General features: G+C 37.0%; 1 protein-coding gene across 5 annotated transcripts in view; it reads right to left on the reverse strand.

Annotated features, from left to right (window-relative positions):
• Positions 1–6,986: 6,986 nt before the first annotated feature.
• CBFB (core-binding factor subunit beta) overlaps positions 6,987–15,828 on the reverse strand; it is a gene marked incomplete at its 3' end in the record, with an annotated part of 50,117 nt that continues 41,275 nt past the window's right edge. For 3 of the 5 annotated variants that reach the window (XM_079117861.1, XM_079117860.1, XM_079117862.1), the window contains exon 6: positions 6,987–9,232. In XM_079117861.1, coding sequence (XP_078973987.1) covers positions 9,164–9,232 — 69 coding nt within the window. The other 2 variants (XM_079117859.1, XM_079117863.1) reach the window with 2 other exon arrangements.

Consider the following 15,828-nt stretch of genomic DNA (forward strand, 5'->3'; position numbering starts at 1 on the left):
AGGCTACACAGCATTCGTCTGCCTCCTACACACCTGCCCGCTATCATTCACTGGGCGCATAAGGGCACATTGTCTTAGGCCCAACCGGAGAAAGAACGCCGAGTCCCGGACTCCCCTGGTCCTCTCATCGAGGCCAGGACTGACGCGGGCTGCTGCTGCTGGTTAGAGGATGGAGTCCCCACCCAGTCACCCCTGAGCTAGGATCAAACTGAAAAAGTGAGAGTATGCCAGAGTGCACGGGAAGTGGTGGCAGGTTGACTGGGGAAGAAGACTGGGTAGAACAGGGAGGGGCCCAGGGCCAGGCCTCCTTTAGAACCACATCCAGAGGTAGGAAGTCACCCTGGGGCTGGGATCCGAAGGAGGCCACAAGTCACTGTCTCTCCTGCTAAAAAAAACCATCTTCCTTGAGGGGCGATATAATGGAAAGAACATAGGCTCTGTTGGCTACAAAGAACCTTGAATAAGGCTCTTTGCACTCATTCATTTAGCTGTAAAATAGGGTATAATCTCTCATCCCAGGGTAATTGTTAAAATACAAAGTGGCAGCAAACGATTGACCTCAGAAGGAGCCTTGGCTACCTTTTCATTTCAGGATGCTTGAGTGTAGGCAGGCCAGAAGTTCAGACTGAACCTGCTAGAGGAGTTCCTCCCTCACTCATAGATGGGGAAACGGAGGCACAGAGAATGCCAAGGATTTGCTCAAGACCATAAAGCATTGGCAACAAAGTGTAAAATGGGAGGTCCCATAAATATTTGAAGTCACTGCTACTGGCATTAAAACAGAGTAGCAAGTCCAATGCAGCATCATATGCCATAATAACAGAACTGGGTCACTGGGACGTCCAGTAGGGAAGTGGCTAAATAAACTCAGATGAGTACAATAAGATACTTTTAGAAAACAAAGTGCTCCTATAAGTTGATTTGGAAGAAATTCCAAGGGAAGAAAAAACTTTTTTCTCTCTGTTTAAAACAAAACAAAACAAGACAAAAACAAAAACAAAAACAAAAACCAAAAAACAAGCATTAGCTATACCAATATGGAAGAACATTTGAGGAATTTGTTTTCAAACATTTCAAAAAAATTGTCAATGCCAACATGGGAAGGAAACAGGGATCAGGGGATCTTTATTTACCCTTATCATGGCAAGTATTAATAACATGTGTCTAAGAAAGTTTAGTTGAGCACTGGGCTTTAATAGCTTGAGAAGACAACCTGGGAAAAAGTTGGCAAAAGTAGTCTTAGTCAACTAAAAAAGTATTTGAATTGAACTTAAATCCAACCAGACTTGGAATAATAGTTCTATTTAAAACTCTAGGAGGGCCAGGTGTAGTGGCACAAGCCTGTAATCCTAACTACTTAGGAGGCTGAGGCAGGATGATTTCAAGTTTGAGGTCAGCTTGGGCAATTTAGCAATACCGTCTCAAAAGTAAACGATAAAAAGGGCTGGGGATGTAGCTCAGTGGTAGAGCACCACTGGGTTAAATCCCTGGTACTGAAAAAGTTTAAAAATAAAATAAAAAACACTTAACAGGTCTTATTTTTAGTGAAGAAAGGGGAGTAGGATCTGAATTGAGATGGGGTAGGCCAGGTAGCCTTATGGGAGAGGCAAGACAAAGAGAAAGTCACAAGCCTCTGTATAACAAAATGAAAATGATTTTTTTAGTTTGGATAAACCAAATAACAGGAAGAATAAGGTAGAGAAAGCCCCCAAGAAATTCCCTATTGGGATAATAAGGAAGTAGATGTCTGTGAACATTAGCCAACAACAAAAGTTTATCAGGTATTTATAGACTGACAGCTTTGGGATGATAGTACCAGGAAGCCATAACCCAGAGCCTAATACATCAAATAGAAGCAAATGCTTCAGGTAAATAGGCCAACTCAGAATGCCTCTAACAGCCATTGCCCTAAACTGAGCGTGGGTATGTTCAGAAATATTGAAGTGTATTCAGAAAGACAGGTAGTCATGGCAGCAGTTCAAACCAGACATACAGGGACAGCTCAGGACAGAGCACAATATTTAAGCTCATGGACTGAGAAACTGAATCCTAGTTCTATCACTTAATACTCTGTATCTTGGCCAAATTACTTAACTTCACCATGCCTTAAGTTTCCTTATCTGTGAAATGATCATACCTACCTCAGAGATTTGTTAGATCTGCTCTTATAAAAGTACTTCCAGGCAAATGCTTTGTGTGTAACTGAAATATATATATATATAAAAACATATATATATAAAACAGAATAGACTTGATGGAATCCATTGGCAGAATTTTACAGGTTGGATGTAGAAGACGAGGGAGAATGGGAGTCAAGAGTAAAGACATCCAGTTTGAGTAGCTAGATGGATAGTGGTGTCACTCAGGAAAGTGGGGCAGAGGCTGCAAGGATGCTACTCCTTTTGGTACAACTGTCAAATGTGATTACTTGGAAATCAAGAAATGTAACAAGCTTAAAAGCCTTACAAAGAACACACCCTGTCAGAGTATAGGACCCTTGAATGGTCTTCCCGTGATGTTTCATAGATAAGAGACTGGTCACTTCTCTTTCTGAAGTGTATCCTGTCCTTATTCCTCGCCCTCCACCCCCTGCCATATATTAACCCCTGTATGGTAGAAGGCATACAAGGAGAGTCTAGGATTCTAACAAAATGTGGGACTAGTGGGGACGACCCCATGATAAATATATTTTTCTTGAGAAGAGTAAGGTCCTGTGTCCCGCACCCCCAGACACACTGCCCCTACTAGGGATTGAATCCAGGGCCTTGAGCATGCTGGGCAAGTACTCTACCACTGAGCTACATCCCCAACCCAAAATATTTAATCTTTGAAATAGGGATCCATGGTAATTATTAGTTATTCACAAATATTGACTCCTTTCTGGGCAAAAAGTAGACCTGCAGTTCGCCACCCAACTGAGTTGGGGGTGGTTGTAACTAGCTTGGTCCATTGAAAACAGAGGACATGTGTCAATTTCAGGCATTTCCAAAGCCACTACTCCTTTCATGACACTATTTTCTTGGTTCTTTCACAATGGCTGTTCATGTTCCAGTTTTGCCGTCAACCTAGGTCAACTAGACTGATAGATGTTTATCATATAAAGGCTAATTTTTTTTTTTTTTTTTTTTTTTTGGTACTAGGCATTGAACCCAGAGGCACTTCACCTCTGAGCCACATCCCTAGTGCTTATTATTTTTATTTTGAGATAGAGTTCACAGGGACTGGCCAAGTTACCAAGACTGGCTTTGAATTTGCAAACCTCCTGCCTCAGGTTCTAAGCTGCTGGGATCACAGGTGTGTGCCAATGTGCCCAGCACATAAAGGATCTTTTAAACCAATTAAAATGTGTGTGTGTGTGTGTGTGCGCATATATATATATTGTGTGTGTGTTTAAGGCAACACAACCAGCCTGTTCTGACTATAAGAGAAACCAGGAAATTTAAAAATTATGTTACCTGTACTTTCCCTCTTAGCTCTGAAATGTCTCCAAGTCCACTAGGCTAACCTTAAATCTCTCTATCAGGTCACTTTATGGTCAAGTGCAACAAAGTTTCTGCTTCTAGTCTTCTCTTTAATCAACCAAAATGAATTTTCTCAAATACCCATTCTATCAAGCTCACAACCCCTCTGTGGTTTCACCCTTAGCAATGGTCCCAGTTTTCGCATGGCTGGCAGTCAGTCCAGCACTACTTGTGACTTCTATCCTGGTCTCTGCTGACCCTTTCGGATTTGTCTCACGGATGCAGCCCCTTCCATGTTGTGATCATACTCTGATGCCGTTTCTCAAACTGACTGGTTACCTACAATTCTTGTGTCATCTTTTCTAGCTGTGACATGTCTGCCACACTTCAGATCTCAGTTCAGATATCTCCTCAGGAAAGCCAATTTTTTTTTTTTTTTTTAAAACCATCTAGACCAGAATAGATGTACTGTAACAGGCGATACGTCCAAATTAACTTAAAAGGTTCCTACTGCTTTGGGTCAGTTTTGGGGCCAGACTGTTGCTTCTCTGAGGAGCACCAACCATGTCTATTTTGGGCAATGGATATGTATTAATTCCCTTAAATGATCCTAGGGAGCAAATAATCTTTTTTTCTTTCTTCTTTTTTTTTTTGCAGTACTGGGGATCGAACTCAGGGTCTTGTGCTTGTGAGGCAAGCACTCTACCAGCTGAGCTATCTCCCCAGCCCAATCATTGTTTTAGCCTTAAAAAAATAATAGCAATTGAGCCTCAACATTTTCTATTACATTTTCTTCCATTTTTATGATCTATGTACTTACTCACTTATAATCTTAATACTGATGAACCAATATTAAGATTTTCCTTAGGATTTTCTAGTCACATTAAAATGAAAAAAACTAAATAATGTATTTAACTCAATGTATCAAATACCAATATAACCCTGTGTGTTAAAAATAACAATTTTAATATGTAGTCAAAATTAAAAACTAGTGAGATTCTTTTATATACTAGAACTTTGATATCTGGTATTTTACACTAACAGTAACATCACAACTTGAGCACTAAATTTGAAAAGGCTGAAGTGCAATGTTGTCCTCCCCAAAACAATGTTTTAACAGAAAAATGTTTAACACCACCTCAATTTTTACATTAAAGTTTAATAAACAATAAATTCTTTAGTTGTATTAGATGTATTTCATGTGCTTAATAGCCATATTACCATACTGGGCAGTGTAGATATCAATTATCTTCTATACTCAAAAATTTTCCTCTCTATATTTTTATTTACTCATATTTCCCTAAAGTTTCTGAAACCTGAATAAGGTCTATAATCCTTTTTTTTTTTTTTTTTTTTTTGGACTGAGAATTGAACCCTGGGGCACCTAATCACTAAGTCACATCCCTAGTCCTTTTTTTAAAAAAACTATTTTAGTTGTCAATAGACCTTTACTTATATGCTGTGCTGAGAATTGAACCCAGTGTGTCACACATGCTAGGTAAGCACTCTGCCACTGAGCCACAACCCCAGCCCATCCCTAGCCCTTTTTATGTTCTGAGACATGACCCAAGTTGCTTGGCTGGCTTTGAACTCACAATCTTCCTGCCTCAGCCTCCTGAGCCACTGGGATTGCTGGCAAGTGCCACCACGCCCAGCTAAGGCCAATAACTGTAAGTTGCTTACACTGTTCTAATCAAAAGCTGAGCGTTGACTAAAACAGTCACCTGTTTTAAAGTATCCTACATTTAAACAGACAGCTGCAATTTCAATCCTTGATCCCATCCAACGTTTGAACTTTGGTACGTTTTTGAAATGCCACAAATGGTGGTGGTGATGCAAGAAAAGGAGCTGATGCTATCTAGGGGAACTTATTCCTTGAAATCTGTGAAAGACTGTAACATTACCTTTAAAAAACGTTTGTAAGTTTAAACTACAAAGTTTAGTAGTTGTCTTGTAAATTCACTTTTATACATATGGTAATATGTGGTAGTTTAAAAAAAATGCCCACAATCTTTGACATCCCTTCCTTCAGGAGATGCTTAATGCTCCTCCCCTTTGAGTGCGGGCCAGATCTAGTGATTCGATTTCAATAGGGAACCTATGGAAGCCCAAGATTGTTATTTAGAGGACTGTGGTTTCATATTGGACAAATGCTCCCTTGGATCATTTGTCCTAGGGGAAGCCCACTGACATACAATGAGCTGCTTTATGGAGAGACTCACATGGCAACTGTGTTAACTCTTAGTAAGGAATCAAGGTTATTTGTCTAATAGATACCAGGAACCGAACTGAGGGCAGTCAATGACTGATCAGTGAGGCTGGAAGAGGATTCTTTTTTTTTTTTTTTTTTTTTTGCGGTGCTGGGGATCGAACCCAGGGCCTTGTACTTGTAAGGCAAGCACTTTACCAACTGGAAGAGGATTCTTTAACCAGTTCAGTATTCAGATGACTGTGGCCTGGGTTAACTCATGAGACCCAGAACCAGAATTACTGAACTTACTACTTCTAGATTCATGACCCATAGAAATTCTGAGATAATCAATATTGCTTTAAGTTGCCAAATTTTTGGGTAATGTGTTATGCAGCAATGAATTAAGGCATATAGTTTGAAAAGCTCCCCATTGCTAAATGAGGCATAAAAAGTAAGGTATTTTTCACAAAGCAGCCCAGAATAAGCATATCCTAATACCTGTTTCTAGAAGTGATATACTTTTTAAAATCATGCTGTTACTGCTCAATTTTTGAAATTAAGCCTTGGAGTATGAATCCTACTTGTTAGAATTTCCTTAATGTGTTGATTCAGCATTTAAAGGTATTTTGGTTATTTGCAGTAAATCTGATGAACAACTTGTTCATTATCAATCAAGCAAAAATCATATTCTAAAGCAAAAGGCTTAATTATATGGTGTAAGAAAATGCTGGAACAAGTCCTAAGAATGTATGATATAATGTCAACACAACAAAAATTAGTGTATATTCCTAAAATGACTAGTGATGGTACTAATCTGGGTGTTTAATTTTTAATATTCCCCAAGGGTCACTGCTCTATAGTTATACCTCTTAAGATGATAAAACCATGATATACCCTGGGAAGTTACATTTGAGATAGCAACATTTATTTTTATTTCTTATTTTTTTGCAGTACTGGGGAATGAACCCAGGGGTGCTCTAGCACTGAGCTATATCACCAGCACTTTTTATTTATTTTGAGACACAGTCTTGCTGAGTTGCCCAGGCTGGTCTTATACTTGAGATTCTCCTGCCTCAGTCTCCCAAGGAGCTGGGATTGCAGGTGTGTGCCACCACACCCAGCATTACCTCTACATTTAAAATCTGTTGATTTCTGGCACTGGGGGGAAAAAGGGGGTTGATGGGGAGATCTTCTTTGGAATTAGCAGAAATGAGCACTAGATGTCACTGTTGCTGCTTTTTTATAAGGCAAAAAGCAGGATCAAAATCGTTCAGAAACAATAGAATCAATTTTTATGTCATAACTAACTCTGGGACAGAAATGGTCAATTATGTCAATGAAGAGTCAAGACCTGTTTTTCACTACACGTAAGTTTATTGTGAAAGTAAAACATAACAAACAGAATGGCTAATGATGGCATAAGCAATCTGGTAGCTTAAGGCAAGTTTTGATGGAGATGAATTTAGAAAAGCTGATACAATGATGTAATTTTGCTTAAATATGGATTATGGAAAAATATCAAATTGCATCAATAACTTAAAAAAAGTAGTTTTCAAAGCCTGCATTACTGGAGAAAAAGGTCTTATAATCTTAATGCCAGCATTAAGACAGATAGACGCAACACAGTACTAAATGACATGGGAAAATCCAGTATTTACAGAAGGATGGCAACAGGAACATTTATTAACATTTCATCTAATTTACTGGTGAACTAAAAGCCCTTAGTTGGAAGCAATAGAGAAAAATGTACCATCATCATGTTATTAAAAAAAATTAAGTGCAGAAGTCAAAAACCAAGGAGCTCTGTGATAAAGTAACCTTAAAACACCACTGTAAGGATCACTTAAAAGGCGATTCCCTCAGTGGAAATTAGGGCACTGAGTGTGTAAACATGTGAGCTGCACAACACCAAATACCAACCAAATTCATTCATAGTATTTAGTTACAAAAGATCAGCATGGTTTTTTTTATGATGCATTATTGTTTATAACAATTTAAACACACTCCTTACCATGCATGACTTCAAATATATAACAAATATTTTTTATTCTAATACAGGATATCTGTTTATGAATTAAAAGATCTATATACATTGAAAAATCACACCTTCTTCATCAATCAAGTATATTTATATGCTTTTTAAATGCAATGACCTTACTCGGTTTTCATTTTCTGAATTATGTGTCAGTTTTTCTACTCTTCAAAATAATGCCATTTTATGATAAAATACATTTTTGCAAAAATTCAGAAATGTATTAACATTTAATGAATATGACCATGAAAAGTATTTGTAAGGATGTGCCAAATGACCTAGCACTTTCTTCCAGTCTTATATTAAAAAAAAAGTTGCACTCAATTTGACAGTAAGCCTATTTAAAAAATATTCTTACACTAATTCACCTCAAAAGGTGCTATTAATAGTCCTTTTGCAAAATACCATATATAACTGTGAATGTTTCCCCCAAATAAAGAAAATGTATCCTCTGCACAGATGAACATTTTCTAAGACTAATCTTTCATTACCCAGTATTGTTTTTACAAAAGCATGCACTATAAAACACACATAAAAGCAGCTATCTTAAACATGATTTTAATACAATATTAACCTTTGTAGCTGATTCATCACTGTCTCCAGTTTAATATGTTGTTACATGAAGAAGCTCCAGTATCCCTTTTCTGATTATTTTTAAAAAAATCCCTGAATAAAACAGAAGCCAGCCTGTGACTTCTTTAGGCATTTCAGTAGAATATTATCATCTATGGAGACTATCTCCACCCAAACTCATGATTACAAAACAGAATCTAAAACATATCTGGGGCAGATTACAGAGTTAAAAACTTAAATTTTTTATATTTCAAAAGGAAAGAAAGGGTGCTGATTATTAGCATTTAAAAGGATACTGCAACTTTAACAACTGTAAACTTTGTGTTAGAAGGCCGTGGCAGACAGTTCTACGCTACTAGGTTTCTAGCTTGTAAATAACGCAAACATAAACAGTTTTTAAATGCTATAGACAATAAAAATACAAAAGGAAATGCAGAAAATAAAACCAAACCAAAACAAGATTGCCTATCTAAAAAGAAGCTCTGTAACAGACACATCTAAAAGTACCAAAAAAAAAAAAAAAAAAAAAAAAAAAGCAACTGATTAAAGAAAGCCCTCTGATAAAAATTTAATTTGTTTTAAATTGACATGAACTTTAAATTAAGATGGAGGGAAAAAGCTTTACAAATTGATAGTTTTAACTGTATTAAAATAATGCCATCAAGGTAAGCTTGCATAGAAAAAAATTTTGAATTATTACTGGCTACATGCTTTAAAAATTAGAAATGTAGGTATTATAATCATAGTGCAAAACCATGGCAGTTTGTGATGTCTTTTACTGCCTTAGGTTGAGAAAAAGACCGTAGTACCTCCAGTTATCACAGTTTCTGGTCTTACAATGAATTATTTCTGCCAACTAGAAGCAATGTGTATGTAAAGATGGGCAGCACATTTGCTGTGCAACTATTAACGAAGTTTGAGATCATCGCCACCACCTAAATTGGAACCAGGACTAGGGTCTTGCTGTCTTCTTGCCTGAAATGACAAAATTGTGATTTGGGGTTAGAAAGTGGTTTAAAATAAAAATGTTAAATATATAAAATATGACATAAAATATAAGCCAGTTGCATATAACAAAATTTACCAATCAAAAACTTTTCAACCAGTATCTAGCAAAAGAACAATTAAAATTATGTATGACATTATTTTGCTACATTTCTTTAAAAGTCAAGAATAAAGGCCATTTTATTTTCAAAAGAGTACTATCATAAATACATACAAGAATCTGTTTACAGTTTCAGAATTAGAAGGTTTATTAACACATCAGCACGATCACCTTAGAAGCAAACTTCTTTTTAGCCTAATAGTTGACATTCACGAATACTTATTCTATATGCTTGTCCCTGTTCTGAGTACTCTCCATGAATGAACTAATTTAATCCCTCCTGACAATGTAAGACACAGGTGCTATTATTTCCATTTTACAGATAAAGAAATAAGAGTCATAGAAAAGTAAATGTTATATAGATTACACAACTGTAAAATGTAATTATTTCATCTCTACCAAGTAAATTTTAGCTAGAGATCTTTACCTTGAGAAATAAAATTCAGAATTACTATGACTAACATTATCTCATAAGCAAAAATGGAAATCTGGTATGCTTATAATACCCAGAAGTATCTTTATAAAATATTTAACAATCAAGAGGCTTGACAATTATAAACACTGTGGATTTCAAGGTTCACTGCAGAATGAATGAATGCCCTATTTAAACCATCTATAGCACACTGCCTAATAGAGAACATTTATAACTATATGCATGACATTCTCTGCAATATGAAGTTTTTGTATAACACAGTGCCCCTCTGATCTACATGCAACCTTTTATTTCAGTCTCTTCCACAAATTCTAATTTGAGTTTTTCTTCTTTTTTGGGGAGAGCGGTTTACTGGGGATTAAACTCAGGTGCACTCGACCACTGAGCCACATCCGCAGCCCTATTTTATTTAGAGACAGGGTATCACTGAGTTACTTAGCACCTCACTTTTGGCTTTGAACTTTTGATCTTCCTGCTTCAGCCTCCTGAGCCACTGGGATTACAGGCATGTGCCACTGTGCCCGGCTCTATAAGCTTTCTTGAGTGCTTCCAAATGTTGGCCAAGTACAAACATCTGTTCTGTTGGTTTCTCCAACACAAGTTTTCCTATGGTAGATAATGGCAACACCATTTTACTGGTTGTTAACTCATAACATGTCTTTCTTCCATACCCAAGACTGAATTCTTTTTCATCTGTTTTTTAAATACTGGGGATTAAACCCAGGGGCATTCTACCACTGAGCTATATCCTCATTCTTTTTATAAAATTACTTGAGACTAAGTCTCACTAACTTAGTGAAGTTGGCCTTTAACTTGTGATCTTCCTGCCTCAGACTCAGCATGTGTCACTGTGCTAGGTCCCAAAAGTATTCTGATGGCTCTTTAAATATATCCTTAAATATATATCTTTAAAAATATTCATACTCTGACCACTTCTGACTCTCTTTACCATTCTCATCTTAGTTCAAGCCACCATTATGTTTCACCTGGATGTTCTTGTTTTTAGTTAGTTATAACTAATCTAGCAGTTGAGACTAACTGCAATTACCTGTACAATAACTTTACTTAAATGGAACTGTGTACTATTAACACCAACTGAGTCTCCACTGTCTGTGTCATTTTTGAAAACAACCAAAAATAAAATTCTTATTTTATTCTTAAGATTTAAAACAGTTTTTACAGAAGGAACATCTCTGACCTTTAAAACAAGGTCTCAAGAAATCACATTTGTACTGTAAAATCAAGTTTGTTGCTTTTATTTTTAGGCAATGGGGACTGAACCCAGGGACTTGTGTATGCTGAGCATGAATTCTACCACTGAGCTATACCCCAGATCAAGTTTAGATGGGTTTCCAGTTTGTGTCATCATTTAAGAGAATTATGTTATTTAGACAAAAATGACAGTCTCATTTACTTTCAAAATCCTAACTTCTTTAATCTTCCTTAAAATTTTGATGTATTCCTCTAGCAGATTTTAACTATTTTTGTTAGCAGACACATATCGACAACATTTTAACATGTTCTTTTTGATTAAATACTCAGGTTAAAGTTATACAGCACAATCCCAGACTAAAAGAGCTGTGGATGCATATGCATCAGAAAAACAATTTATGTTCCATACACAATCAATACTATGTGTAAGGACAGATCAATTCTGCAGAATCAGAGATGGTGATATAAGCATCTGGTTTCAGTCAATAAAGGTTAGAAAGGGGCTGAGCAATGAAGAAACACCGAGAAAAATCAATCCTAATTGCGTATTTATAAATCACCACTAACCTACCAATAATACTTTGGGAAAAGAATAGTTCAGCTTTTGTCCTGGGTAAGAGTAATTTTCAAATTATATTAATAATGATGGGATGACTACAAATGAGTGACAAAGGATGGTTCCTAGCAGCTGGAGGTTTCTCTACTGGTCATGGTTATGCAGAAACAGCCATAGTTTTTTTTTTTTTTTTACAGTATCATAATTTTTTATAAAAACGTGACCTTAGGCACATTTCTTATCCTTTCTTTATTTCTATCCTCACATTTCTTAGCCTCAGTTCTTCAAAAATGGAGATTCAGTCAGGCACAGTGGCACACACCTGTAATCCCAGCACCTCAGGAGGTCAAGACAGGAGGTTCAAAAGTTCAAGGACAGCCTCAGCAACTTGGCAAGGCTCTAAACAACTTAGTGAAACCCTGTCTCAAAATAAAAAACAAATAGTGCTGGGGATGTAGCTCAGTGGTAAAGTGCTAGTAGGTTCAAACCCTAGTAGAGAAGGGGAAAATAAAAAGAATCAGGTGTAAAGCAAAAAATGAAAATGTACAGCACCTAGCACATAGTAAGCACCTGTGCTGTCACTGTTATAACAAAATTGCTCATCATGTCCCAATTTACCTATGTAAACTTTTAAAATAACATTCTAAATGCTTAAAACAACAGCACATCCTGCAGATAAGAGTAATTTTTATAAAACAAAGAGTAAAAGCAAACCAAGACTAGAACAGCACATTTCTTCCTTCTTCCTCCCTCATTAATCTTCCACCTCTCACTCTCAGTCTGAATTCATATTCCCAGTTCACGCTCATGTGCATTTTCCCAAAACAAGTCCCAAGAAAGCAGTACAGACAAATTCTGGTGTTCATTTTTTTCTTACATTAGTATGTGTAGAGTTAAATGATTTGAAAAGCAAAGTCTTTGAGAATTTAAATAAAGATTGAAAATTTTTCTTGGACCACACAGAATCGAAGGCTTCAAAAACACAAATACAAAACCCACATAAAGTGTTTTGCCTGTTTCTATTTCCAAATAGTTTGCACATAAAATTCTCCTATGATTTGCTGAGTTGTAGTAAACTCCTTAAAGAATATATAATTATTTACCCATTCTGACATTAACAACCTTTTGTTTACTAACACTTTATACTTTACCCCAATGAAACCATTTTCTAGATAATGAAAGGAAATCTCCTTCAGCACCCTGTCACCTTGGAGCTAATTAACTGCAGCAGTGCAACACAACATTTTAGGTTATGAGTTCAATCAAGCTGAAGGTAGTCTCTAGAAACAGTGCACAAGCTACCATCAAACAGATGGCAGAGGTATTTTTCTAATTCATCTATGATTAAAGCACTAGGTCTGTCACTACTATTAACCATCTTCCTTCACACACACACACACACACACACACACACACACACACAAAACGCACTGGGCTACTTCTACACATAGACACCATTGGGAAACACTTAAGAGGAGTAACATCTGAGGGTATTTTTCTTTTCATTAGAGTACAGAAAATGCCAAATTAAGTATATAATGATAAATTTTCACTAAGTGAACCCACATAACTAACACCCAGATCAAGAACTATATGTTGGGGGTGAGGGGACTAGGGAAGAATAGAGTTACTTTGAATTAGACAGCGGGAAGTAAAGGGAGGGGAGGGGTAATGGAGATAGAAAGGATAGTAGAATGAACTGGACATTACTACCCTATGCATATATGACTATACAACTGGTGTAATTCTACATTCTACCAGAAGAATGAGAAATTATGTATGTATGTGTCAAAGTACATTCTACTGTCATGTATAACTAAAACAAATAAAAAATTTAAAAAAAAAGAAAAGTTTAAAATTCTTTTTGGTTGTTTCAAAAGATAAAACTCACCGACTAACCAAACCAAACCAAAACAAAACAAAAAAACCATGAATATCTAAAAGAGCTTGGCAAAATGATCTTTGAGTTTTATAGCCTGAAGTTAGGATATGCTTGCTTTTACTGCTACTGCAGATATGTTCAGAGTCAAATACATAGAAAGGTGGGTGAAAGGGTAAAGGTCGCTTTTACTAAGTGACCATCCTAAGCACCAGGTACTGGGCTAGCAACAATCGGTGAGATAGGTCTTGTAGATGAGGCTGAAGGAGAAGCAACTTTCCCAATGTCAGTCATATGGCAACAAGTAGTAGAGCTAGCACAGAAAGTCAGTCTATTACAAAACTTATACGTTTACTCTGCCACATCAATGCCCTCAAATTACATTTTGCCACCTACAGGGAAACTCAAGCGACCCCAAAGGAAGATCAGAAAAACATCTACCTCTGCTTCACCCAGAGCAGTGCCCCTTTTATCTATTTAATAAAATGAGACTCTGCATAAAACTTCAAATAAATGGTTCCAGGCTGGGCATGGGGGCACACACCTGTAATCCCAGCAGCTCAAGAGGTTGAGGCAGGAGGATAGAGTTCAAAGCCAGCCTCAGCAAAAGCAAGGTGCTAAGCAACTCAGTGAGACTCTGTCTCTAAATAAAACACAAAAAAGGGCTGGGGATGTGGCTCACTGGTTGAATGCCCCTGGGTTCAATCCTTGGTACCAAACAAAACAAACAATAACAACAACAAAAAAACAAATGAATGGTTTCACATTTTAAAAAAAACAGCCTATATACCAGAGTGCAGACAGAATGTTTAAGCATCTTCTGTTTTCATTATTGTGTGTTAACACTAAGAAATTTTCTTTGGGGCTGGGGTTGTGGCTCAGAGGTAGAGCACCTAGCATGAATGAGGCCCTGCATTCGATCCTCAGCACCACATAAAAATAAAAAATAAAATAAAGGTATTGTGTCCACCTACAACTAAAACAAAATATTTTTAAATAAAGGAACAAATTTTCCTTTTTTCTGTAACAGGCAACAGATGCACATGATATAAAATTTATAAAGTATAAAGAGTACAGATTGAAAAGTGGTAACTCTCTCCATTTTGCCCCCCTCCCCCGTTCCACCCTCCACAGTTTACAGTCTGTCATTTCTTTCTTTCTGTACAGATGATTAAACCCAGGGGGGCTTAACCACTGAGCCACATTCTCAGTCCTTTATTTTGAGACAGGGTCTTGCTAAATTGCTTAGGGCCTCGATAAATGGCTTTGAACTTGGCAATCCTTCTGTATCAGCCTCCCCAGCAGCAGGATTATAAACCAGTGCCACACCCGGCTACAGTTATCACTTTCTTATGTATCCTAGTAGAGTGCAACTATGCACACTCAAGCAAATATATTCCTTTTAAAAATATCCACAGAGTAAGACATTATATGCAGTATGCTATACCGTTTGTGTATCATTTCATTACACATCAGTGACTTAACAGTATTTGGGCAAGTTTACTACAACATGTTTCTTCATTTCACAATACTCTTCCAATTTAATTAGCCAAATTAATGATAATCTGCCATTACCTCTAAAAGGTGAAGAAGATACCATACTACTGATATATTTTTTTCCTTAATAACTAGACAAAGAAAATGCTAAATTCCACTAGGAATGATGATTAGAAAAACCCTGAACCACCAACCACTCGGAGTTCTGTTTCCCACTATTAGAACCTTAACTTTACACATACATTATATGCTCATGAGCTGCACCATTACAAGTTTAGCATGACAGGACTGTAGGCCTCAGAAGTTATTCAAACAGTGGCAGACATCCCTAAACTCTGTGCCGCCAGAAGACCATTTACTGGGTTACTGCCACCCAGGAGTTACCAGTGTTCTCTGGTCCTTGTCTCCAGTAAGCCATCAGGACCACCCACTAGAACCAATATTATTCTTTTCTGCCTCGGCCTTTTCTATTCCACGCAAAATGGTTTTTAACCTCTCCTGGCAGATTTTGCTTTTTCAGCCTAATCATCTTTATGAGTGGTGTGGAAATTAATTCCCTACTACTAGGCTGTATTTGTGGAGACCTCCTAGTTAGAAAACTATGGTTTAAATCCTCACATTTTTTTCTACTACCCAACTATTTCAAAAACAGCAAGTCAATTTTTCTGGGAGTCTTGCTTTCATCAGTTACAGTAAGAATGATAGATAGAGTGATACTTTAATCCCTAAAGATGTTTGAATTGCAGGGGGAAAACATTTTTCTCCACTGTTCTTTTAGGAAAAAGAAGATAAACTGCAAGAATATAAGCTGACATTAAGAAGTATTTATGAGGGGCTAGGGATGGGGCTCAGTGGTACAGTACTCGCCAAGCATCATGCATAAAGCCGT

The sequence above is a fragment of the Sciurus vulgaris genome (assembly GCF_902686455.1).
Source record: "Sciurus vulgaris genome assembly, chromosome: 17".
Lineage (NCBI taxonomy): Eukaryota > Metazoa > Chordata > Mammalia > Rodentia > Sciuridae > Sciurus > Sciurus vulgaris.